A 26,846-nucleotide genomic window follows, 5' to 3' on the forward strand; every position below is an offset into this window, starting at 1 on the left:
AGAAAAAAAAAAAAGGAAAAACCCTGCGGAAACTAAAGAGTTCTCACGGTGAATTTTATTTTGTAAGCAACAATATAAACAAGTGAATAAGAACAGGCATCATTTGCAGGGCTGGGCTTTGATCCATAGTATCCTGAATCTAGCAACCCTCCGAGAGCAGATGAGGGCAAGCCCTCACCTGCAGCTCCAGATGCTAGCCAAGTTGCAGTCCACCAAGACCTTTGTCATGGAAAGACCAATGCTTGAATATTTGCTATGACCAAATGTATGTGCAATCTTGAAATGTAACCCCCTCCCTATCCCTCCCTCCCCAGTTAAAAAAGGAAAGATACAGCTGCAAACCCGTAAAAAAAAAATTGCTTCCGGCTTATTGAGACTGAAATGTCCTGTTGGACTATAAACTGAAATATTCTAGAGATAACCAACTGGTTGTGACACAAAGTACTGTATTTACAACTCAAAAATATAACTGTTATATACTTTAATTTATAGCAAATTTAATACATTAGTGTTTACAAAATAAATTCTGGACTCAACTGAAACAGCCTGCTGCTTAGCAAGTTCTTCCTTCCTCTCACTTTAATCAGAGACCAGCAAGCTTATGAGCTTCTTCTGTGATTCACACACAGCTTCTGATCATGCCAGATGTTGAAAAAACCAGAACACTTCCTGCATCTCTAAAGTCTTGTTGCTTGGTACCTTCTATCACTCCAACTGAACAGTTCAAACCTTAAGCTGTCCTTTAACAAGTTCCATACACATCTCATGAAAGCTACTCAGATACTAACCAGGGCACTGGCTAACGTTACAAACTGAAGAAATATCCGTATTACTAGCTCACACAACAGGAAAGAGGAAATATAACTACACATTCAATCTCTTATTTCTAACAGCAAAGCTGCAAACTCCATTGCTTACAGATACTTCAGTAAGTGAAACAGTACCATACAGTTCAAGAAACATTTTTTTTAAAAAAACAAATACTTTAATAGTATAAAAAGTTGTTTACTGGTGTTTCTACTATAAAGCTTTGTTCCACAAATCAAAAGTGATAAAATAATTAGATATGTTTACAGTGGTAAGAGACTGCAGTGTAGACATTTCAGCTCACATTTTGCTGACAGTACAACATAGACTGTGACTGCATCATTAATACACATCTATGACACAGAGCAAACTGCAGACATGAAGTGCACACCTGAATATGGAAGTTTACCCACTGGCATGATAACTCACTTTCTTCAGCCCTCCCTTTCCTCTCCAGAACACGTTGTAGGCAAAAACTGTATTCAGAAACTAAGGCATATAACTGTTTTGACTGCAGGAGAGCAACTCTTATTGCGGGAGTTGCACACAGGAAAAAATGGATGCACACAAACCACACCCTGGTGAATTCCAAAGTTATACGCCAGCTATTTGTCCTTAGATAAAATGACATCTGCAAAAGTGAAAATGTACAAAAAATAAAAACTGTCAAATAAATAAAGAATACAGATGTTAATTAATCACATATATAAAGAAAGGTATTGGCATACTGTATGCAGTATACGGTATATTCATAGAATCATGTGGGCTGGACAGCACTTAATAAGGAGTCACATGCTAAAGACACAACTCCTTGTCTCTCTCCTCCAAAAGATCTTACGGTTTCTGGATATCAAGTGCAACCTTTTACACCGATGCATAAATCTTGCATCATATTTCATCTTTGCCATGCCTAGGATGCATTTTTTTCTTTTTTTCTCTTTTTTTTTTTTTTTAAAGATCCACAGAGAAGTCCAAAAAGTTAAAATGGTCTGAATCACAATTTTTGCAGCCCTATCCATGCTACTTGGTCTCTTGGGATTCCTACCAAATGAGGTTTTAGTAATTGCACAGTACATCAAACCACAGTTTTCCCCAACCAAAATGGGAGCCAGTAATATGGACTGTTCCATACTCCTGTCCCATACACTCCTGGACTGTAGGTGGGCATGATGCTGTAAGTGTGTTACACAAAGGCTGCTGAATGTAACGCTAGTTAAGTGTCAAGTACGTCCGCTATAATACAGAGTCAGGGTCTAGGTCTATCAAATGCTATATTCCACATAACATTTTAAACCATGAAATATTTTATGCTTTTTCCTTTTTTTTTCTACAAATATTGTTGCAAACTTGCTGTTAATTGTGTCACAAGGTTCGCATTCCTAATTCTCCAAGGATTTTTAATTCAAATGTTTAACAACCATATCTACGCTAGGTACACTTAAAGTAGACATTGAAATTTCAAGTAAAATGAACTGTAGCCACATCTACTGGACTCAATACACGTCCCGACATCTAGATTTACTTTGATAAGTTATACAGATACATAATACATTCTTAAATAATGAAGACCCACAATATTAATTTGTGAATCTTCCCACGCTATAAAACCACTTTTACAGGAATGTTTATCCACCTGTATTAACTGTTTTAGTTTGCAGTGTCTCTTGCTTTCCTGTTTCCACAGATTAGTGTACCAGTTCTTAGGCTTTGGCTATTGAAATCTCTTATTTGGATGAGGCAACACTGGTTATTAAGGCTGTTTGTTTTGTGTTTTTTTTTTCTCTTGAAGTTTCATTCTTTACTACGACACAGCAGAATGACTATCTTGTGTCTTCAGGTTCTGTTTTTATGACCTTCCTTTCTATGTTGTTAAAAGCCGAATGAGGAAAATCCTTTAAAATACCAAGGCCTTCTGCATTAAGAAAAGAAAGAAAGATGGATGTTAAAAACATTACTTGGAAACAAAAATATGATATTCTTAATTCAAGAATAGGGTCCATGAACCACATGGATACTAACAGTTGAAGCAATTCTCCCTACTCCTACAGGGCTTTAACTCCACCGGGTTAGAACCACTTCAGTTACATTGCAGTGATGACAGAGTAATCCCCACAGATTTCCTTCCAATTCTCTGCAGAAGCAGGGCTTAGCAGAGATGCACTCTGGACTTACATTTTGAAAGGGAACTGGTAAAAATCCCCAACTATCTTCACCCTGAGACATGAGGTATTAAGAGAGTTCACCACAGGCTTTGTAAGAAATGGTGGGTAATGCAGCAGGGACAGCACTAACCTGAGGACTGGGACTTGGCCTCCCCGCTGGGGTAGAGCCGGATCAAATCGCTGCACAGCGGTTTTCCCACGTGCTGCTCTCCATCCAGAGCCATGTGCTGCAACTGCCTGCTCGGCAGATTTGACATGCGGAGATTCAGAGGTCTTTCACCTGCAAGTGGTTCACAGTGAAACACTGATGCATTAACAGCACAGCAATATTAAAAATCACGTAGATACTTCAAGACATTCCATCTATCTATCATAATTCTATCAACGAAAGTGAACCCTGAATTCCAGCTGCTCAGGGAAGACTTCTAGCAAAACAAGGCTTATGTAAATATGCTGCTTTGCAGACTACTCCTCAGGCACTGCTAAAGACGGACACTCAGCCATACAAAAAACCCAAACACCAAATCTCTTATTCTGCTCAAAAAACCCTTCTGAGATTCTAAAAATTTCCACTCTCACTGCACAATGGATATATGGTATAAAGAAATTTGCACTATCAAGAAGAGCTGAAACCACACATCTAATTCTTCCTGTATACTTGTGTACAGTGTTGCTTGACCAACATGTACAAATGAGAACCTATGTTTTCACATTTACTTGTATCAGTTCCCTTAGTTCCTCTCTTTATTGCTTCCCCTCCCCCATTGTTAAACAAACTAGCTCTTACAAAACATACACCAGAACTTCTGGTTGTATTTCTTCTGTTTTTAACATTTTGTCTCATTTCACAACAGCAAAAAGAGAAATCCAAACAGAAAGCACTCAAACAAAACAAACACTCCTAAAATTAATTCAAGCTACAAAATAGCCAGTTGGTAAATCAAAGTGAAAACCACAAAACTGTAAGCTTTTTGAAGATCAACAAGCTACTAAGAACATCATTAGAATCTGCTTAGTTGTAAGTAATTTACATAGCGAGCTCCTCAGGTTTTGTTCCTAGAGTGCACAAACAGGTAAACAAAAAGGAGTACCAACTACGTTATCTGCTTTACTTTCAATTTCCACAAAGCAAGAACATACAAGAAATTCAACATTCTGTCCTATTTTCACAACTCAGGATAAAGCCCACAATAATAATAGTGTGTCCTACCTTCTTCCCTCCCCACGTTATCCACAGGGAAAGCAGTTTGCCCGGATACATTAGAGTAACAGCAGAATCTGACTGTGCATCAGATCCCACTATTTAGACTGTAAGCACTTCAGGGCAGAGATCTTGTCTTGTCCATTCAGTGCTCAGTGTTCCGTTGGTGCTACACTAGATAAATAACACCACTGACAAAGGTTGCATAACATGAAATGCAGTTGCTGGCAGCAACTCCATGCCTGGAAGCTACCATACCTTGTCCATCAGCATTATCTAATGACATGCCATTGGGACTGTGCTCTTCAGAGTTTTGTCTGTAACACCCTGTGGAAAGACGTCTCTCTAATGCAGCTTGGTTGCAAAGAAACTCCATCTGTTTTGCCATCACCTTTTCTGACTGCAAATAAAGCAAAAAAAAAATTCCCTCTATATACATACATAGAGCAAGTCAAAACGCAGGGGAAAAAAAACAGCATCAGACAAGACTAAGCCTAGATATAGGTTTTTGTTGACTCATATGTACAGATGTGTGCTTTACAGTTTCTTCAAAACCATCAAGCAAACAAAATATTTTTGCAAGCATAAAGATCTTCATACTCTACATCTGAGTCACTCTAGAATACTTTAAATTCAAGTTCCTGTCGTTCATCCTCACAAAAATGCAATGTGGAATTCTGTTCTTCGAAAACACAAAAATCACTTTCTGCACTTTAGGCCTGCAGGTTACGTGAAGAGAATCTCAAGAATAGCAAAAAAGAATGTCTTAATTATCCACTTAGCTCTGTTAAAATTTATGTCTTCACAAAGTATTCCAAGAGCAATAGCAACATCTGCTAAAAACTTATGCCAAGATTTCACCAGACATCTTGGAATCTTTATTTTAGGAAACAACACTACACAAGCTTAAAAATCTGCCATTCTGAAAGTGTAGGATGACAGTATGTTTGTGGGGGATAAAGGTGTGAAATGTCTGTCTAGAAGAAGAACAAGACCTATCCACCTCTAGAGAGTGAAATTAAACAATGCAGCGCAACGTGGGAGGAAATGCCGTCTGAATGTTTGTCATTGACTTTAATGCCAAGAGAATTCTAACTTTCCATATAATCTTGTTCTCAAGAATGTAAATAAGCATCTTGCAAAAATAAAAAGCAAATCACAAGTCAAGAAAGTTGATTTAGAAGAGCCACAATGAAGAACAGAAAGAACACCAACTTTGTATCAAAAGGAAAAAACAACAGTTTCTCTGACAGGTAATGCTGTAACTGTTCCAACTAGTACAGAGGCCTGTTAATTGCAGAGTACTTAACTTTACTTGGGAGACAATGAAAGCCCAGACTTCCCATGAAAGTCTGCTTACTCAGCACAGTTCAGCACTCTGCAAATACAGTGACAGCACGACAGACCAGCAAAATCTGAGCTTCTCCAGCACAGCAATGACCCCGACAGCAGGGTAATGACCAATATTTACTTACTCCTAGAGCTCATTAGGTTTGTTCTGCAGAAGAACACCGACAGCTCAAGCCTACTGTTGAGAGGTAGGTTAAAAAGGAGCTGTTTTCAAATAGTTGACTTCAAGTGTGCTTTAACTTTGCTGTTCTGTCACTCCCGTAAACTTTGTAATTGTAATACCATTTTTTAAAATAAAATAAAAAAAAACATTTCTCACCCATGCCATCTTTGGGGTTTAATTGGGATGAAAACAAAGTATTTTAAACAGCAATAACGGTTTAATGGTTTTGATCACCATAAAAAACTTGTAGAGCTGCAAATACACTGAAGCTTAAAATAAGCCTCTAGCCATTGTGCAGCAGTGACCAATTAAAAAATTCAAAGCATCCACAAGATGAAAATAAGCTTACAAAAATCAAGTTAATTTCATCATGTGACATCAGAACACGTAGCGTAACTGCTTGCAGAGGTATCACGATGACCAGATTGGTGTGACTGTCCACTGCTTTGCCACAGAAGATGGTAAAAGACAGAGTAACACATCTAGTCTCAGATAACTCCTAAATGTAATCTCTGAAAATTTGGAAATTATGTTTGCCCAAATCAGCTATACAAAATAAATTTGTTGCAACTTAGTATGAAATCCCTCCTTGGCAACAATGGGCAGCAGGAGATGCAGATTTTGTCCCAAGGCTGGGATGCACTACAGAAAAGACAAAATAAAATCGGAAACCTGTCTTCATTTACAAATAGCTTTCTAGATACTTGAATACATGGCACTTCCACCAGGCTAGATGTTATTTAGAAAAGCAATTTATCCTCTTGGATCCAGAGGTTCAGTATTTCCTACATATATTGGCCTTTCTCCTTACAAGAAATGTCAGAACTGAGGACTCCAAGATCGCCTACTCTATTCCTATCAGCTCAGTAACTTGAACTTTCCATTTATAGCTAATCACACAAGTAACTCAGCACATGCTGTACCAATAGTACCCTACTTGCTCCCAACAGGCAATCACATATTATTCAAGCTTACTACACTAGATCTTACCTCCTGGAAATCAACAAGGGTAAAGCTGCAGCACTGTGTCAGAACAGCTTCAGAAGGTAAACCCAAATTAAGAGTGATGCAACCACAGCTAAGCTAGGTAGCCTTTGAAAATTGAAGGTTATTACTTTAGTCATCAAAAAAATACATCAAAATAAATCTACAAAGACATGACCTGTATTATCCAGTGTGTTCTGTATTTTATTTACCTGGGAAGCTGCTGAGTCTTCATTCTTTCCTTTAGCTAAAGCAAGTGGCATTTTGTCCTGCTGATAGAGCGTCTGGACTGCGTCCTGGAAATCAGGATAACCATCCTATTGAGCATAAGAAGAAACCAAACACCAAGAGGGACACATTATTAATTTTTATTCATCCTCTCCATATACTCAAATTAAGAAAATAAAAACAAACCCAAAAAACTGCCAAAACCCAAAACACATTCCTTAAATTCTGTGAAAACTCTGGACTGGAATTTACATGTTCATGCATCCACTTCATCTAAGTTTGTGTATAAAACACACCCCGCCCCTCTACAACTGCCACGTATCTAAAATGGCATACACAGACAATCATATCTCATCTCTCACAGTTTCAGGTGAATCCAGACTACTGTTGTCACTGACATTAAACTAGTTTACATTCAGCCTTGCCAGGCAGATTTAGGACTATGGTTTCTGTCACTCATTACATATAGCAGCTTTGTTGATTCTTAAGGAATCAAGTTTATATGTAGTCAAGACTAAAGTCCCTGGTTACACTAACCTTGAGAAACTGAGTTAAGTATCCAAAAATTCAAAGGACTTCACACAGAACCTATACTAGTATCACAAAGTGGAATACCACCATTTTAAAAGCAGGCTAGCAAAGACTTCTTTCAGTCTCAAATGGTTTTGACATGCAAAAAAATATTTTGCATCTTGCATATGTACCAATAAAGCAAATAAAGTACCTGTGAAAGCCTGCCAGACTCCATTAAAATAAATTAATCATCGAAGCAAAGGTTCAAGATGAGAAATTTATCCTGCTCAGCGTTATAAAAGGAAAGCTCATGTAAAACAGAGGATCATCCAGTAATGTTTACAAAAGCATGGTATAGGTGACTTAAAATGTGAGAAGAAGCTAGAGATCTTGAGACAGACCCAAACCTGGGAACAGTGACATGTCACTGAGGATCTATAGGCCCAGGTATCAAAAGCAGGCTAAAACAGATATCTTTTCCTTGATGATTCTGAAGGCACGTGCATGTAAGCAATAACATTTTTTACAACAGCTAAACAAATGGGTTACAACCCAAGAAGAAGAAAAGCCATCTTTCAGAAGAAACACAGGGGAAGGATGACAGGGTCCGTGCCATTGGCAGGCACCCACCGACCTGCACGGCAGTGGTCAGACCCTCAGTGCCATGTAACACAAATAAAGATGTTCTTTGTGCTCAGGGAAAAAAAAAAACAACAATAAAACTGTCTGAACATTGCATATTGCTTTTATCCACCCAACATATTCCCTCAGGGAAAAAATAAACATGATAGGTATGCAAAATTTCTTAACCAACTCAATTGCCACAAAACCTCATCCTCTAGAAACAAAGGCTCCGCAGCTCATTTCCATGAGCACTGACCATTTTCATAGCTAGACTTCAATTTGTTTGGGAGAGAATGATTACATGCAAGAAGATTAAAAACTGCACACACAAAAACCTATCACTCAGGATCCTATTTTTGCAACAAAACAGGTAACACGGCTCTTTGTAACCTCTCTGTCAACACTTGCCAATACAAAAAACCAAAGGCTGTTTTCTAACAGCCAGCCCAGCTGCCCATTGCCATGACTGTCACCCATCAATCAGGCAGACAACGCTTGGATGCTGATTCTGTTCTGGATCACCTTCCTGAAGCCCTTCCCTACCACTGTCCTCTTCCCCCTCATCCCATCAGTAAGGGCTGACAAGGAGCAGGCTGGACCAGGAGACAACCTGCTCTGTGCCACGCTTGCCGGTGGCTCCTGTTCCCTCTGCAGTCTGGAGGGGCTGCTGCATGCAGCGCAGCAGTTTTGTTTTGCCATGCTACTGCTCAGTTGTTTTTCAAGCAGCTTCGTGCAGCAGATGTTGTCAGTCCCACATGTGCTTTTCTGCTCCCTCTAATGACATTTTCCCTATGCAAACAGTAGCTTCTACTGCTTTTGCTGTTTTTGTGAACAACACAAATCCCACCGCTCGACTCGTTTTTCTTTCCAGCCTCCCCAGCAACCTGGAGGTGAGCTTCTCCTCTTCCTCCAGCCATACTGGCACTGAGGGAAGATGCTTCTTCACAGCCTCTGCTCAGGTCTCCCTATCTGTGCCCCCTGACTCCCACAGAGCTCCATGAAACCAGCTTTTGCAAGCTCTCCCCACCCCACTTGTTCAGCTGAGCACAGACACTTGACACACAGAACGATTCCTTTATACAACAGATGCCAAGAATATTTTTTAAACTCTCTTCTTTGCTCTTTATCTGTTTGCACTAACTCTGAGGGAAAGCTCATCAGCCCCAAAGGGATGAGCAGCCTCTCCCTCCATGCCTTCTGTCTGATATACCTGAGACTTGTTTTGCTCTCTGAGCTGCTGCCACAACAGCTCATTGCTTTGAGCAGTGCCGGCACTGAGTCACAGAACATGACAAAAATAAGGGGTGCCCCCACCCCACAACACCCATGCAGGAGAGATCCTTGCTCTGCAAGAGGATGCACCTTTTCCATCCCTATTTCCTGGTCCAGAACAGACACAGGAGCCACAACCCCTTTTTTAAATAATTTGCTTCTAAATCCCAATTCACTCCGTTCCCTTTTTCACTCCCTCTGCACCTTTAAGTCTCTCATATGCCTGGCATTTTTTCCCTTCTCCTCCCTACGCTTCACTCCCACATCTTGCCCACCCACTCTACGAATAAGAGGGGGAGAGCTCACAGGGGGAGAAAGGCTCTTACAGGTAATTTGATGTAATTCATGGCATACTGTTTCTTTGTAATGCTTGTGTGCGTCTCGTATTCATGGAGAGGGTAAATTCACAATGGTGGCTCTACCCCAGCAATGCTGTAGCTTTCACACACAGCTCTGCTCCAGGATGACCTTCAGAGTCTCTCTAGAGCTTTTTTAAGTGTTAATAAATTTCAGGAAATTATCTTCTTTTTTTTTTTTAAGTTATCTTTTACAGGAATCAAACTGGGTGTAAAGTCCAAATTCAAACACTAGTATTTTAGACCACACTTTGCAAAGACATTAAGAACTAATGGTAAAGGAATGGTGAATCAAAACACAGAGTTTAGCCTTAAAACAGAAAGGGAAAGTTACCTTTACAAAAAAAATATATATATTAAAAATGAAAAAAGCTAGAGACAGTTACGAAAACAAACTCACCCCATGTTCAGATGCTCTGCATGATACTGGCATAACAGCAAGCTAACTTTAAAAACAGTATAAGGAATACCTATCCAGAAAAGAAAAATCGACAGCATTTGCTACTATTTTTACCCCTATCTTTCTTAAAATAAAACCTCCCACAAAATTCCCACACATACTACTACTAAAAAAAAAAGGTCCCCTTTTTTTTTCTTCCCCAAAATGCAAGTCCAGAAACCTGAAACACCAGATGCAAAAATTATCTACTGTGTAGTACTGTGTCTTTTTTAAACTTTGTTGAAGAAAAGTCCATGATTTGCAGTGCAACTCCAAACTGTAATACACTGAAGTAACAGTTTACTCCTTAGAAGACTCCCAAACTTGTAAGGAAAAAGAACAATTTACACTGATAACACTAGTAATTTCATAATTATGAATGCTATGCTACCAAATTAAAAATTATTTCGTTTAATTTTCAATTTCTTCTTTCGAATAAAGTCCTACTTCTGAAACAGTATTTTGTGCAGTCATGACATTAACTTTTCACAAGCATTTTAAAATATGACTGGTAATTTCAGATAAAAAGAAAACCAAGCAGACATTTCTCAGAATTACTGAGCTAGAGTAAGCAGGCCTGTCAGACTCTTAAGATTTCAGAAAATAAGAGAATGCCCATCTCCTAAGCCTGTTCAATCACCTGCTCTCCAAAAAACCTGAAGCTTCAGCCTGTATTTTTCAGGATTTTAATTCTGCTTTTTCTTTCAATGAAGACCCTGTGTAAAAAGGCACCTCCCTTCCAGTGTGTCATTTTAGATACTTGCTCATCATCAATTATTAATGAATGAAGGAAAAACTTCCTTATGCTGAAATCTAATAGTGAAATACTACTTCAAGCAAAGCTCTTACAAATTAGGACTAGACTGGAAAAAAGTGAGGAAGACTTAAGCAACCACCCTGCAACATGTTGGTCAGACAGATAATGGTGAAGGTCAGTAAAATAATTTAATGCAGCTTTTCTCCACACTTTTTCTGGACTGAGGAACAGGCATAGGTCAAAGCAAATCCCAACACATCTATATGGCATTACTGACTTATCACCAAAGCTAACAGTAAATACTCAATGTACATGTATATTTTGTATTATATAAACTCAAACTACAACTGAACACAGACCGAGGGAACTTAATAAATAAGATTAACTACTCTATATACATATTCATAACTTCCTTTTCAAAACTAACTGCTCTCAACAGGACTTGCCTCACAGGAAAAGCCCTTATATAGGTAACAAAGCACTGCACTACTGAAAAAAAGAAAGCCCTGCATTCGGCTTCTCATTTATCACAGATCGAATTACATATAAGAAGCACATCTCACAATATGCTGCAACCTTCCTCTACAGTTTAAGAATATATCACCTATCTGTGCCACACAAACCTAGCTCAGACCTGTCTTACCTCCTCATGAGCATTTAACCTACACCTTTTGGAGTAGTAATACAGGACAGTAAGAAAACCCACAACACTAAGGATGAATTAGATACCCGGGTAACAGTGAAACGGTAATTTGTTTAAAAAATAGACTAAAAAGAAAGATCTCTATTCTTATGAGGAATAGAAATATACATACTTACAATTTGTAAATGTTTAAAGTGATTTTTTAAAAGTCCTCAAATAACTCTCCAGCAGTGGTAGCTGAAGAAAAAGGTAAGCCACATACACGTTGCTTCTGCACTCCAAATAAGAAACTCCCAGCATCTCCCTAAGCAACTTCTGTTGCAGTTATATACATTAGCCGTGTATACACATGCTTTTTACACAAAGCTAATCACAAAACCCTGTAAATTAATATCTACTGGCACAACCATTTGTGTTGACATATATAGCTTTTAGTTTTTGACTTTTCAGTACGATCAGTTTTATAATTAAGGCACAGAGATGACTAGTATTGCACCACCAATCCTTATCCAGAACTCTGGATTCTGGACAATGATCAAAAGTTGACTCAAGCAAATTAAGAAAACCCCACCTCACACCAACTTAAAAACTTACAGGAAGACGTTTCCTATAGTGCTCAAGCTTATTCCACCACAGGAAGTCAGTCAGTCCCATTCCTCCCCCTCCTAATTACTCAGAGTGCAAAACACTGAGAGTAACTTCACCATTAAGCAAATCCTACTCTTAACCCCTGCTCCTACAGGTTTCTCCATTAAGCTTTTACATTTGCAGAGACAGTGGTGATGTTCTCCCCCTCCCTCACACCCATCAACTGTCAAATGTTTTTCTGACAAATTTCCTTGAGACAGATCGCTTCAAAACAAGTGAAAATTAGCATACACAGGTCAAAATGCAGGAGTCATAACACTGTACCTCTATCTTGATTCTCTTTGGTGACAGCTCATCCCTTTCGCCACATTTAGATCTAGAAGAAAAGACACATGCACAGTAGTAAATAGCACAGTAACCCTGACCATCAGAAATAATAATGAAAATAGAGTCAAGACAAAAAATCAGGCAAGAACAAGTGAGATACACAGAAAAAGCCTCCAATTCATTTGGACATAGCAGTAAATGTCACTTAAGTATCGAGGAATACAAGCACCTTGTGTTTTCTTCCAAAGTCTCAAGAGACCCATGCACTGTTCTTCCAAACAGAAAGGAAAGCTACCTGAGCACAGAGAATTACAGAAATGCTTTTGGCATTGCTTACCCAGAATGGATGTATATTTACATTAACCACCATGAAGAAAAAGGAGCAAAGGAAATAATAAAAGGTTCTAATAAAAGGTATTTCTACAGTTTTAATTGTATATAAAAGCTGTTAAGCCTTTGTTACTGTTTTGTAACAGCAGTTCATTTAACAGAATAGTAACAACTGAAACTAGGATTCAGCTTCTTTAAACCAAGTTTGTAAGCCATTCCCCATGACAGTACCTTTTTCATTCCCTGGAAACTAACAAGCCAAATCTGTATATGGGAAAAAATAATCACTATATTAAGCAGCTTTGGCTACTCTTTCTATTTACATTAACCTTGAAATCCACAAACGCCTCAAATACTCAAAATGCCAGCCTCTCAGATTGCTCTGAACACATACTAACCACCACAAAATCTGGTAAACTAGAGAGCAAATAAAAAGGTAATTCAAGACAGCTGAATATCAGCAGCTTGAAAGCTTCACAACTTAAACAACACCTTCCAATCTTCCTCAGAAGAGCACTTCGCTAACTAAAGAGCAAGAAGAAAGCATCCCTAGTGCTTCAAAAGAAATGTTATCAGGCTGATTAGTTCCCTGAAATTAAAGGTCCTTTGAGTGAATTAAAACCTTACTTGGTGGTCCTGTAAGTATACTTGTACGTAACTTCTCGAGAGATTTGCCGAGCTAGCGCGAAGAGTTCATCTCTCCTGGTCAACAAGGCGTTATCTTTTACACACAGCTGAGCGGCTGCTTCATTAACTGTTAGCTGGAAATCAAACACAAGAACAGGGGTTCATGATTCTGCATACTTGTAGAAGTACCTATCCTTCTGCAATAATAAAAAAATTCAATTGCAAGTAAAACTGTCTAGAATTGCATACTCTACCCTGGAGGGTCTATTCAGTTTATTTATACCCTTACTAAGCCAGGTTAGCTTCTGGGAGGAAAAAAAAAGAGATAGATGTAGTTGGTGCACTTAATGTCCTTTAAAGTAAAACATGATTGTAAGACTCTCTCAATGTGTGCTGCTTGTGCCTCATCCCAGCGTTAATTAAATCTCAGCATAAAACAGTAGCTCTGAATGTTCACAGTGTTTGGCTCCCAAAGCCTGATTTACAGGGAATACTATTTTTATAAACGCAATATGCCCAGGACTTGGGAAAAAAAAAAAAAAACACAACACAACACCAAACCCTGACAGTGTGGGTACAGATGGCTTTCCCTGGTGAATACAGCATAAATTCTGTAGAAGATGATGGTTTAAGAAACGATCACACTTTTTTTAGCTTTGTTTCTCACCCTCGTGTTTGTAAAGGCTATCTTCAGACATGAATCAAATGTAACTTGTTTCAGGGATGTTTTCCCCAGCCTGCTGGGACACATATCTAGGGCCTCTGCTGCTGGTAATAGTTTCATGGTGGGGGGGAGAAAGAAGCCTTAAGTTAAGGCTCAAAATGTTTCACAATGGTCTTCAGCAAGCCCACGGGAAGCGGTGATACTGTCGTGAATTGCACCAGCTTAACAACACTGCTGCCTGAAAGCCTATGATCAACAGCACAAACAACAAAATTATTATCGTTAACAACAGACACTGAAACTGAGATGCCAGAGAGGAGGTTCCCTGCTCCTTCCACAGCAAGCAGGGGCTGAAGAGACCCTTGCCCTTCCTCCTCAGCTGCAGAACAACAGCCAGCGCTTGTAATGAGGCACAACAGCCAAGAGGCCAACAGAATACTACAGGTGTTTTCTTTCCAAAGTGCCCACAACTCTTGCGCTCCTTATTTCTAGGAAATAAGCTGCTTTGAACAGGCTTGGCTTCTTGCAAATGAGCACAGCTGCTCTGTGGCTACTGTCAACAGTACGTTCTGTATGTCTCAGGCTAGTGAATATTACAAAGCAGCTAGGTTTTCCACAGCACAGTCAGCATATTGGTGATGGACCGAGATGTGCCATCACCAACCCCTGATCTGGCCGTGCAAAGAACAGCCACAGTGCAGCACACAGGGTTAGGTGGCTGAGGACAGGCAGGACCGCACACTCGTGACCTCAAGACTCCAAGAACACTGCTCATACAAGAAGCAGTTCTCAAGGAAGCAGACAGAAGGTGAATCTGAGGGCAGACCAACAGGCCTGCAGTTAAATGGTTTCTCCTGGGAGAGGGATAAGAAACTTGCTCCTTTACCCTGCTGCCTACCACACTGCAGAACGTTACTCGTGGATTAAGCCACAGAGGGCAGCAACTCACCCCAAACACTGCACGCTCCATCCCTGCACAATGGAAGCTGTCTTTTGACATGAACACCACCCAACCATACTGTCCTTCACCACCCTGCTTGATGTCAGCCAAATTAGAAAAAATACATTTTGCCTAATGCAACACTCGTTCTCCAGGGAGGCTGAAGAGACAAAAACATGCATCAGAAGAGCTGAGACCCTCTCAGCGGCCTGTGCTCATGGAGTATTTCTAGTAAAATCTCACACTGAACTGCTGCTCCAAATATTTCACAAGCACTTTTTCCTGGAGTTTAGCATAAAAGCCTTTGATCTGAGTAGGGCATTCCCTGCAACACCTGAATGCTAATCAGAGTGCAAACATGTCTTTAAACAGGCAAACCAGATATGCTGCTGGTCTTTTAATCTCTGTACAGAAAAAGACAAAAAACTCATGGAGGTCAGATTTACAAGGGTGGGAAGTTTAAGTTTAACCAGTAAAACATCTTTAGGTTGCAATACAATGTACTAAAATAACAAATTATTATCCCTTAGACAGGAACAGTTGCTCTACAACGTCTATCTTTTCAGAAAAAACACAGAGGGAAAAAAGATACAAAAACCAAAAGATGAATACAACATCTATGAAAACAATTACCATCCAAAGTAGGCATTAATTTAACAGTGACAGCTGTTACTTTGCGGAGGATGAATAATATGGCTAATGCTTACAAAATCATTTGAGATGTTTCTTTTCCCTCCATGAAGTGTTGAAGTGTTGCAAAGAGCTGAAATGACTGAAAATGCTTTGGGTAGTTGTAGGCAAATGCTGTTCATCCTAATACATGAAAAAAGGCAAATATTTGTTTTTCCTGGTTTCTTCTTTCAGGTCACATCCAGACTTAATGAAGTGCATCATGGCTTCCTGCCTTTTCAGGAGGCATAACACTGCAGATAGAAAGTGTTGCATGCCTAAAAATAAAGACTTGTTTTCTGAAAGCCTTAATGATATAGAGCTGCATATAACCGTGCAGGCGCTACAGAAAGAGATGGGTATATTCCCATCTGATGGGGTTTATAGATTTCCCCACTAAAAACACATAATTAAATACCAAGCCCTAAGGTTTTGGTGAGTCAGCAAAAGAGACTGAGCTAGACAAAGTTTAGTACTTACATTTCTTATTCCTGTTTCTCACACTATTAAACAGGATTTTTTTCAGTTTTATAGGTACCTAAACAAGCACCGAAATATTAACACCCAAATTACAAATCTGACTCAAACATGTACAGGCCACCAAGTTCAAGGACATGCCTTGTACTTATCCCCCCTCTAGTCCAACTTTAAACATGAAGTGCTCTCCATGCTGGAAAAGCTGTGCAATACCAAGACAATAGATTGACTATGGCCGGTAAGTGTATTAGTTTTGGAATCTCTTTGTTTAAAAGATTTTGCATGTGACCTTATGCTAGATCTATGTCTTATGCAGATAATCCAACCAACAGCACACACTTCCAAACCAGCTCAGCTTCTACAGCTCCCACTGGCCTCTGAAGGCTGCTCAAGCCCTCTGAGGCACTCCAGTGCTCATACTACTGTTCATACTGAAACAGAAAACATTCTCAGTAATTCACCACTAATAATTTCATCAAGTTTGAGTTAAATGTGCATGCAACTCCACTCGGCTTGATGAGTCAGAGATACCCTGGATCTGTACATTAAGAAGCTAACCTCTACTTAAGCTTTTTAAGTTCTCAGTAAAGTTTACTCAGCTGTTCATTGCCAGCTGCAAAGAGAAACCTTGAACTGTGAGACAGAATGACAGCCTTGGGATGTATTAACATGTGCAGGAACACAGTCTCTGGACAAGCAGAAACTTACCTCCCTGGTTGTTTAAGGTCCTTCCCTCTGAGCAGCACATGGTTTAAGCCATCAAAACAAAAAATCCAATGAAGGTAAGTTTACATGAGGCAAACTCTGGTTTAGAAGATTTTAAACAAAAGAAAAATGTCTCATTGCTGCTATTTGTGTATTTTCTGCTTTAAAATGGAAATGGAGAAAAAAAGTGCTCAGGACAAAACTTTGTGAAATCCAGCCTCTTTAAGCAAACAATAAACCAGTTATGAGCAAATTCTTCTTGCTTGCATGCATGCAGTTCCCATCAAGTTCAGCGAGGCCCCACATGCGTGAGGCATAAGTCAAACACATACTCCTTTGATCTTGTGCCCTTAAACATAAGAGCGATAGAAATATTTCCTAAAGCCAAACCATGCTCTCATTCCATTTTTAAGCATGGTTTTACAAGGATGTAGTAAAGATCTGTAGTGCAGTACTAAAAAATAAAATAATAAAAAAAAAGATCAACAGGGCAGAGCAGTCATCCTTTCCTCCAGCTCCTTGCTACCCTGCTCCTTCAGTGCACCACCCCAGTATTCACTTCTCCAGCTTCACAGTGCCACTCCTGAGCCTACCACAAAAGCTGCTCCAAATGTCCACCTCCATTGTGCCGCTGGATGCCAGGAAATTATCCTACGAGAAGTCTGCCCAGATTTAGGTGTATTTTCTGCAGCCACTAACCCAGAGAGAGACTGCAAAAGCACACAGCTATACACTTTGTATACCATGACCGCCTCCATCCTCAGGTGGGGAGAATTCCCTTTCTCTGAATCCTGATTCTGCAGCAAGGTACACAATTAATCCTTTCAAATCCTGCCTCCATCTCATAAGCAACTTGTTCTGCTATGGGAGAGACTTCCACAAGGTCAGAGAAGTAAGATGAGATTTGCTCTTGCATACTGGATGAATTCATAGATTATACATGCTCAACATAAAGCCACAAAGCACGTGAGAGCTGCACAACTAAACCCGTGTGGTAGAAATGCACACTACTGACAAGTTCCCTTGGAAGCATCTACCCAGTCCATAGTAAAAGCCCTAGTGAAGTCACTGCTGGTGTTGTGCAATTGCCTTATAAATGTAAATATGTAAACAAAAATGTAAAAAAACACACCTTGTTGCCTTCTGCCCTTCTAATCAGCAGCATAAAGGCAAGCTAGTCTTATGCTATGGATCACACACCTACAAAACTTCTTGAAGCAAAAAAAGGCTAAAGCCAGTACAGTTTTTTGGCACTCCTGTAACATAAACATTGCCTTTCCTTTTGGGAGCTGAGCTTTACATGCCAGATTTTAAATCCAACTGAAATTTTGCAATCACTGTTAACCGTGAAAATGCTGATGCAGCATTCAGATCAACAGCGTTTTGGCACTGCTTTCAATTAATGTTTGCTCTCCTCTTGTACTCTGCTTTGGCACTAGGAAACTATTCCCCACACAGACACACCTATTGCATTACAACACATGCCGTGTGAGCCTCAAGAATGCCAGAAGAAAGGCACAGGAGGTCCGCACGGACTTTAAAGGACAAGAGGCAACAGATGCTACACAGGTATTAAAGGACAAACCTTCAAATTGCAGCCACCCATCAGTACTGGAGAGGTTGTTTCCCATCCTCCTCACACAGTCTACACTTCACTTGACCTGCTTAAGACCACTGAGCCCAAAAAACCCCACAGGTTGTATAATTAAGCTTCATCCCAATTCAAACACAAAAAGAATCCCATCCCACAGGGTTTAGGGACCTCACCAGCAGAATCCTTTTTACCTTGAGGGCACAAGCTACAGAGCTGAGCCTCAAGGTGAAGGAAGATAGCAGAGGGTAGTAACCACACCAGGTGATCCTGTTACTAGACACAAGCAATTTTATTTACTCATCTTCCAACCAACCAGTCTACTCCCAAAGCTGCAAGGGAGTAGCAAGACAGGACTGCCCTAAAAATGTGCTGAATGCCTAGAACCCCAAGGGCCATGCTCAGCACAATAGTGGTTTGCTACTTCAGTGACAAACTCTTTAAACCCTCTGTCGGACAGGCCACGCCAGTGACCCAGCAACCTGATGACACCAAGCCGAAGTCATCAGTGCACACACCCATCCAAGGGTACTCCTACTGCACCCGAGACTTCTACCCCAGGGCAGGACTGTCTATGGCTCCTTTAAGACACATGACTCTCATCATGTGGTGAGAAGAGCCTGTACAAAAAGTGTTCCCTGTGAACAGCACCTCATAAAGGGAGTAGAAATAGGGGAGGAAGCCACTGTCGCTCAAGGTATTTTACCTCGTGGAGGGTGAGATGCTTGCCATCCTTTCTTTTTGAGTCAAATCTGCCATATATTGCACTGTACTTCCTGATCTCCTCCTCTTTGTGAGGGTCCTCGTCACTCATCTCAAAGATGTGACCAATCATCTTTGCCAGTTTCTTATTTGTTTTCAGTAACTCCTTGACTTCATTCAAGTCACTTTTGGGCAGGGAGGGAACCATACGTTCTACGCATTCAGCAACCGACAGAGCAGCGGCGGCATCCAGGGTCTCACTGTTTTCCTTTGGCGAAGCTGGAGAGCCAAGGTCAGCTGGGGAAAGACTGTGTTCACTCTCTGTGGTGTGGTGTCCTTGCCAGAGCCTCGGCTCACTGCCACTCTGCAGTGATAAGCTCCCCACGTCGGATTTGCTTGCACCCACACTTTGCACACACGTCGTGGCAGCACATTTTGGAATCTTCAGGTGAGGTTCTCGGGTGCTGCTGTTCCTTTCATAACTGCTGCAGGATATCCCCAGCCATGCTGGAGACCCTTCTGGCAACTTATATATTGGAATGCTGCTGACTGGTAAGGAGGTGAGAGGCTGGTTAAAAAGACCAGGGTTTGTGACCCAGTCCCTCAACGCCTTCTGTAGCCTTCGGACATGAAGCGGCTTGCTAGCCATGCCTACAAGAGCCATTATCTCCAAAAACTCCTCTTCACCTGCTTCACAAAGCTGCTGGACATCATCACCACCCTGCTGAATGAAGGCATCAAAGTAGAATAACAGATTTGCTTTTTGTAGTATTCGATACAGCTGCAATTCCCCAAGGGTTCTCGGTAGAGCTGATGCCATCACGGATGACAGAACCTGCAAACAGCAAAAACAGAGAGAAGATGAGCACCAAAATGCCAACACGCAGACACACTCCTCCCGCTGCCCCTCCTGCCATAAGGCTGTAAACTCAAGAGGACAGATTTCTCTCTCTCTCATTATAAGAATACTTAGGGAAATTTAAAAAAGGGGCTATAGCTCCATTTTTGACTAGCTAACTTAATGCAAACATTTGCGAAAAAAAGTATCAGCAGATAGTTGTGATGCACCTACAATAAAGATGATTCAAACATGAAGCCAGCTTGTTTTCAGCATTCCCACTTCATGTTTGTTCCCAAGAATGTCATTCAATATTGCTCACTGCTTCTACTTGACTCTCTTTTATATCAAAACGATAACAAAACACTCAGAATTACTGAATACTCGATCCCCTAAAGAAAAAGCAAAAGCTCAATTGATTCTCCTTAATTCTCAAATCATTTCACCCCACAGCACTGTGGAGGACTGTAAAAGGAAAGGAAGGCAGAAAAGTGCTTCACAGATCTCAAGGGGTTTAATGAAGCAGGATCAGTAAAAGGGTGTTTTGGAACCAAGTACTTCTAGAGTTTTCCACATTTCATGTAAAAAGGATCTAATGCATCTGCTGATTCTAATTATGGTAGCAACATCTGCAGACAAAAGCAAAAACACTGACTGATTCCAAGGGATACAGTTGATGTTATTGTGAATTCACCTGCCCATCCCACTGGCTAACAGGCCTGCACGTCAGTGACACTTACAACATGAAATACCATCCCGTACTACAGCAACTGCACTCCAAGGGCCCCCAACAGACAAACTGCAGCCGTGTTCTACCCTCAAGTCTGCAGAAAAAACATTTGCACAGGTTTCAACTTCATAAAACCCGTTATCCACAGTTATCCCACAAGAAATAAACTCTCCAGAAAATTCTAAGATCTCACACACACCTCCTCACTCTACCATGGCTTTCACAACTACAAGCGGGTAATTTCCAGAATTACTGTATTAAGCTAAACCACCAATCAATAAGATCTAAAGCCTGTAATTTATAGTTGGTTGGGAAAAGTAACAGAACTAAAACATGGAGCTGCTCTGCTACCATTGCTCTGACTCTACTATCACACTGCACTTGGGAAAAAACACTGCAGTGACCTAAAAATCAGAACTTACAGAACTATTTGCACACACTCAGGGGAAATTATTTTAATAATGTGTACCCCTGCCCCCAAACTCAGATGCAAGAATATTTGTATGCTTAGGGGCAGTGGCAGACTGGTAATCAAAAGTAAAACTACTGAAGAAATGATTTTACAACATGCACTTCAGCAACTCAAAATAAATGTACAGATATAACAAACATAACTTCAGGAGGTCTCTGAAAGATCAGGCTTCTGCTACAAAACTTTGATTAAACTCTACTAGAGAAAAATGAAATTAGGAGAAACTTTAGAAAAATCTAGGGGGCAGCAACAGGATACCTATAAACAATCTCTTCAGGAAGTAAAGCCCTGGAAAAAAATACAAAAAACCAAAACCACCAGCTGCACACATCACTCTTTATATGCTGGTATTTGTGAAACAGAACTGACAGCAATAGTCATTTAGCTCTGAGCAGCCACCCTGAGGAGCTGCTGGCGAGCTCAAGAGTTAAACTGCACTTTGGAACTCAGGGTGAAACTGGAAACATTTAAGAGCTACATATTTTAGAAATACAATTTAGTTTTCAAAAATAATGGTTAATTGCAGAAAAACAACTGAGTACTGTCTACACTCAAAGATGTGAGCAGCAACAAGGAAAATGAGGAAAATCACTTAAGGTAATCCTTTAAACAGTACATAATTCAGTATTTTTTAAAATGTCATTACTTCACACAAGTTCTTAGAAAAACCCTCCCATTCCATACAAACTTTGACAAGATAAAACAAAACCAACAGCTTATGAGTTAGTGGCATTTCAGCACACTGTTCCTCCCCTCCCATTTCAATTGACGTCGACTGTCTACCATCAATACCACAAATTAACTTACATAACTGTTTAAAGAATACCCGCTCACTCTGAAACTCATCCATCTTAGCACAAAATCTGCATAAATGGACTTTGTGCAGAGAGCTACACTGACTCCTAGAAGGATGGTGGCAGTGAAATTACATCCAGCCTAAGAGCTCCAGGCAAGACATGGAGCTCATTTTTCCAGCCCACAGGCTGGAAGAGTCCACAAGCCTTTACCTAGAGGCTTCTAATCAACCAATCTCCTCATGACAGATAAAACTGGATTAATATGTACTACGGAGGCGTCAGGAGCGAGTCCACAGTTCAGACTGCATTGAGATTTGCATTTAAAGCAAGACTGAGATCCCTTTGTTTCGCACTTTGAAGACCAATTCTGTTTTCCAAATTTAGTACAGTAACTCCTGAGAGAGAGCTACACGAATTTTCCACTTAAGACAGCGACCAATTTTTGCAGAGAGGACTTTTTCAAACACTCCTCCTTTTGACCTCTTTTCTCCTCTCACCAAACCGACTTCCTTCTGCACTCACCTCAATGACATCCCAAGTATTTCTGAACTTTTACAAGGGGAAGGCTCCCTCCCTCCCCTTTCCCAGACAGCCTCCCCACGCTGCTGGAATGAGAAGGGACCATTAACCCAAAGGCACCACAGCACTGCTGCTGCCTGGCTCTGCCTGCCTACCCAGCCATGGCCAAGCCCTAGCACACCACTCAAGTCTCAGTGCCATGCATCTTTCAGGCGACCTTTTCATCGCAACTAAGAGATGTAAAGTACTGCTTTCCACCCCTGTTCTCATTTCTTAGCGCACCAGGGACGGTTGCTTTTTGGGCAAAGGGTAAGCACGGGAAGAGGTTTCACAACAAGAAGACACGAGGCAAGTTCAGAGCCAAGGAAACCAGCACAAGCTCCTTGGTAAGACCTCTGGGCACCATGCACATTTCCCCTCTCCTACAGCCTGCTCCATCTTTGGCTTTCTTATCTGTGATCCCAAACAAACCTGGCTCAGGATAACAGCCTGGTAATGCCCTTTGGCAAAGCCCAAGAAGCAACCCAGAATCATCTGCTGCCTTAGGAGCAATCAAGTGCATGTTCTAAGACCTGGCCAGCTGCAAACCCTCGCTGGTATGCAAAGGTCGGCAGGAATAAATGAGTGATGCCTGCTGAGCTGCTACTTAACCCCCCCTGTGCTCAGGGTCCTTACCAGTAAGGAGTACGGGAGCACACAGCAGCTGTCTTTCACATACATTCTAAACAAAGAAACTAGGAAATTACCTGTAACAGACAAAACCATTTAAAATACATGCAAGGTTGCATACTGCTATAGCCACAGAAGGACCAGGAAATCACAAGTTAGATTTTTCACTCAGTCCCTGCAACCCACAACCCTGCCTTCTCCTTTTTCACATTACCTCATCCACACTCACAGCCTATCACCCCCACACGCCATGCCCTCCTCTCCAAACGCCGGATGTCACCTGAACTCTGACCACAAACACAACTCCTAGGGAAAAAAAGAAAACAAAAACCTCAAAGAGACACCACACGGGGCTACTAAACATTAGCGAACGATCAGTGCAGGAATCGCAACCTATTCCTGCAGCCGGCTCCCTCTACCGAGACACCCGCCGGTGGCCGCAGCCCAGCTCAGCATCTTCACCCGCAGGAAAACACCCGTTTCTTCCCCTTCTGCCTGGTCCGAGTTCAAAGTTGCACATTTCCCGGAGGAGGCAGGAAGATGCACGGCCGCAGAAAGCAGGTGGTGGGATGTGGGTGAAGTACTGGGAGAAGGAAAGCTCGGGAGCTGTGGGATGTAAGCACGGGGCAAGCACTTCACGGGCAGGTTTCCTGCTTTTTAAGGTTACACTACAAGTGAGAGCAACTGAGCAACTCTTAACTGATTTGTAGAGATTTTCATTTCAGGTGAATGACGTTCGAGCTGCCACCAATTAAATCAGGAGCACACACAAAAAGAAAGTGCGAAACATCACATTCCTGTATTTTAGGGAAAAGTGATTATTTCATAATATATCTTGATCACTCTGGGCGTTTTGAAAAGTCTCTGAAGACAAACCGGATTTCGATCTGAGAGTTGGCTGCTTTGCATATTCATTACATTTTTGCAGCTTTTCCAAAGGACTTTTAGCAGAAGAAAATTACATGTAGCTGCAGAAATTAGACTTAGCCAATTAAATAGTCTTGTCTAGGTGCGAGATGTGCCAAAATACAACCTATTAAGCGAGTTTCACATTCAAACAGAGATGCGTATCTCGCCTCAACCAGTAAGAAACTTGAGACGTGCGAAAAGAAATCGCAGAACGATTAAAAACAGAGCCCAAATACTTCACGATCGCCCCCGGCCGGTGCTGGGGTCCCGCCCGGCCCGGGGAGGGTTACCTGCCGGCCCAGCCGGCACCGGCACCGGGCAGGCCTCGGAACGGCAACGGCCCCGAAGGAAACGGGCCCGGCGGCCGCGCTGCGGTCCCGACACCGAGTGCTGGGAGCAGCGAGCCGAACCGGCTGAGCGGAGACCCGGGCGAGTGCCGGGGCGGCTGCAGGGCTCCTCCAGGCCCGGACAGCCCGTCATCTCTCACCGACGGCGGCAGGGCCGGAGGAGGGGGGGAAGCGCTGCGCGGGGGGCGGCAAACACCGCGGGGCACGGCACCCCGCTGCCTGCGGAGGGTGGGCGGCGGGTGCCACAGCGCAGCCCCCCCGGCACCCCGCACAGGCCCCCGGGCACCCCGCACAGACCGCCGCCCCCGCCCGTCCCGTCCTGCCCCACCGCCCCCGCCCCGCGGCAGCAGGCTCGGCAGGGATGTCTCTCTACTTTCCGCCCACTCCCCCGTCCCCCCCGCGCCGGATTTCTCTGGGAATCACCCACGCACCACCCGCCCGCTCCTTCCGGCCGTCCCCCGCGGGGCACGCCGGGCTGCCCCCGCTCCCCGGCCCCGCGCCCCCCGCCCGTCCCGCACGTACCCCGCAGAAAGCAGCCGCCAGCTGCCCGGGGCTTCCCTCGCTGCCGTCCCGGCGCCGCAAACTCAGCCCCGCCGAAGTTCCCGCAAGCGCCCCTCCCGCCTGCGCGCCGCCGGCCCTGGCTCCTCCTTTCCCATCGACGGGGCGGGTGGGCGAGCCGGTCCGGGTCCCCGCCACCGCCACCGCCTCCGCCTGCGCGCTGCTGCTGCTGCTGCTGCCGCCGCCGGAGGGGGCCCGCGCGGCCGCCCCGCGCAGCTCGAACCGTCCTGCCGAGCGGGCGGGCGGGAGGCAGGGAGGGCGGGAGGGAGCGGCCTGCGGGGCCCCCGCCCCCCGCACACACACACGCACCGCCCCCTCCCGCGCGGTCACGTGGGGAGATCCCGCCCGCGCGCGGCTGCCGCGTGACGCAGCGCCCGGCGGAGGCCGCCGTCGCGCGGGGGCGGCACCGGCAGCGCGCGCCGCCGCGGAGCGGGGCCCGGGGCCCGGGGCGGGGCAGCCCCCCCCACCCCACCCCCCACCCCCACACGCGGGGCTGGCGGCGCTGCGGGCCCCGGGGCTCCCCGGCGGGCCGGGCCGGGGCGGGGCGGAGGGCGAGGGAGGCCAAGGCGGTGGCAGCGCTGGGAAGCGGGGCGGGAGCCCGGCCCGGTACAGGCGCGCGGGCCGAACCTGCCCGGGGGGAGCCGGGCGGAGGCAGCGGGTCCCGCCGGCCCCGGGCTCCACGGCGAGGGTGACCCCAGCAGGCCCTTCCAGCAGCCCCTGCCCACCCTCTGTGTAAAACCTCCTGCCCGAGGCCGGGAGGCACCGCGGGCTGCGGGCGGCAGCCGGCCCTTGCTGTGTTCTGGGGTTTCATCAGAGTATCCTCCTTTAGGTTTCTGAGGTCTGCACACAAATCCATACAATGTACCCAGGGTCAGATCAAGAGCGGGCAAAGCACGTCGTGAGGTGACGGGGAGCAGGCCTCGGCCTGGCTCTGGAAACCAGGGAGCACTGGGTTTCGCGGGGTCTGTCACAGAGGAGGCCTGCTGGCTTCACAGGGCTGCACGATGAACCTGCGGCGAAACGCTGCCAGAAACCGCGTGAATGTGCCTGAACATTAACGTTATCTAGGAACAAAGCCTTCACTAAGTTTGCTGAAGAAGGCTGCGCCCTGTAGCTAGGAAGATACTTTTATTTCGTAACCCCTGAGCCCTAAGAACTGGCGACGTGACCCTGGAGCCGCTGATGTGTCCGGCCGGGCGGCAGGAGGGCAGGAGCCAGGGATCCACAGGCCGCGGGAGCAGTCGGGCCGCGCCTCAGGCCACCGCGGATCCGTGCCGCAGATCAGCGACTGCCCAATCCTGGAGTCTCACCAGGGGCCAAACTGCACAGTGCACAGAAGGGACGTTGCCTGAGGAAAAATTACCTGCTGTCGGCAGGAAACGGGCAGCACCTGCCCTGGGAGCCCCTCTGCAAAGCAGAGGCATGGTCAGCCTTGAGGCAGGAGTGACTGTGGTTGTCTCCCGACGAGCAGACGAGGAGGCACAGGCCGCTTTTCTCCCTGGCACGCCGCTGTTCCCATGAGAAAACTCAATTGCGCAGTGCCCAGCAAAGCCACAAAAATGTTCACAGCGCTGCCTCCTCTCCTCCCACTCAAAATGTTTTTGCATATGCCTCGAGGCACTACAATCATGGTAATTAAAGCTGTAAAATATTATTAGTATCACACTTTTGTAGACTTCTTGTCCTGAATGTTTTAGCAAATAATAGTTTGGGTTGGAAGAGACCTTAAAGATCATCTAGTCCCAACCCCCCTGCACGGGCAGGGACACCCCTGGCCAGACCAGGTTGCTCTGAGCCACATCCAACCTGCCCTGGAACACTTCAGGATGGAGCAGCCACAATCTTCCTGGGCAACCTGTGCCAGTGTCTCACCACCCTCACAGGAAAG

The 26,846-nt window shown here is 43.7% G+C and overlaps 1 protein-coding gene across 2 annotated transcripts; it reads right to left on the reverse strand.

The window, feature by feature from the left end:
• Positions 1-37: 37 nt before the first annotated feature.
• On the reverse strand, positions 38-25,096 carry NAB1 (NGFI-A binding protein 1). Of its 2 annotated transcripts, XM_051623695.1 has the most exons (8): positions 24,923-25,096; positions 19,124-19,954; positions 13,372-13,505; positions 12,412-12,463; positions 6,880-6,984; positions 4,429-4,570; positions 3,100-3,249; positions 38-2,719 (listed from the first exon to the last, which is right to left on the reverse strand). In XM_051623695.1, exons 2-8 carry the CDS (start codon positions 19,937-19,939, stop codon positions 2,628-2,630), a joined length of 1,491 nt encoding a protein of 496 aa, XP_051479655.1. In that variant the 5' UTR covers positions 19,940-19,954; positions 24,923-25,096; the 3' UTR covers positions 38-2,627. The 2 variants fall into 2 exon arrangements, 1 of the variants encoding a protein (XP_051479655.1); XR_007889923.1 differs by lacking the exon at positions 38-2,719 and having other exon boundaries at positions 3,163-3,249; positions 4,180-4,570.
• Positions 25,097-26,846: the final 1,750 nt, after the last annotated feature.

This window comes from Apus apus, chromosome 6 (assembly GCF_020740795.1).
Source record: "Apus apus isolate bApuApu2 chromosome 6, bApuApu2.pri.cur, whole genome shotgun sequence".
Lineage (NCBI taxonomy): Eukaryota > Metazoa > Chordata > Aves > Apodiformes > Apodidae > Apus > Apus apus.

What these genes read in the sequence shown, in the direction of transcription:
- NAB1 (XM_051623695.1), bottom strand. Translation starts at nt 19,939, where the DNA reads ATGGCATCAGCTCTACCGAGAACCCTTGGGGAATTGCAGCTGTATCGA. An exon ending in AGCATCTCACCCTCCACGAG is followed by an intron (nt 13,506 to 19,123) that starts GTAAAATACCTT and finishes TTTGATTTCCAG; the next exon opens with CTAACAGTTAATGAAGCAGC. An exon ending in GGCCAAGTCCCAGTCCTCAG is followed by an intron (nt 2,720 to 3,099) that starts GTTAGTGCTGTC and finishes TTCTTAATGCAG; the next exon opens with AAGGCCTTGGTATTTTAAAG.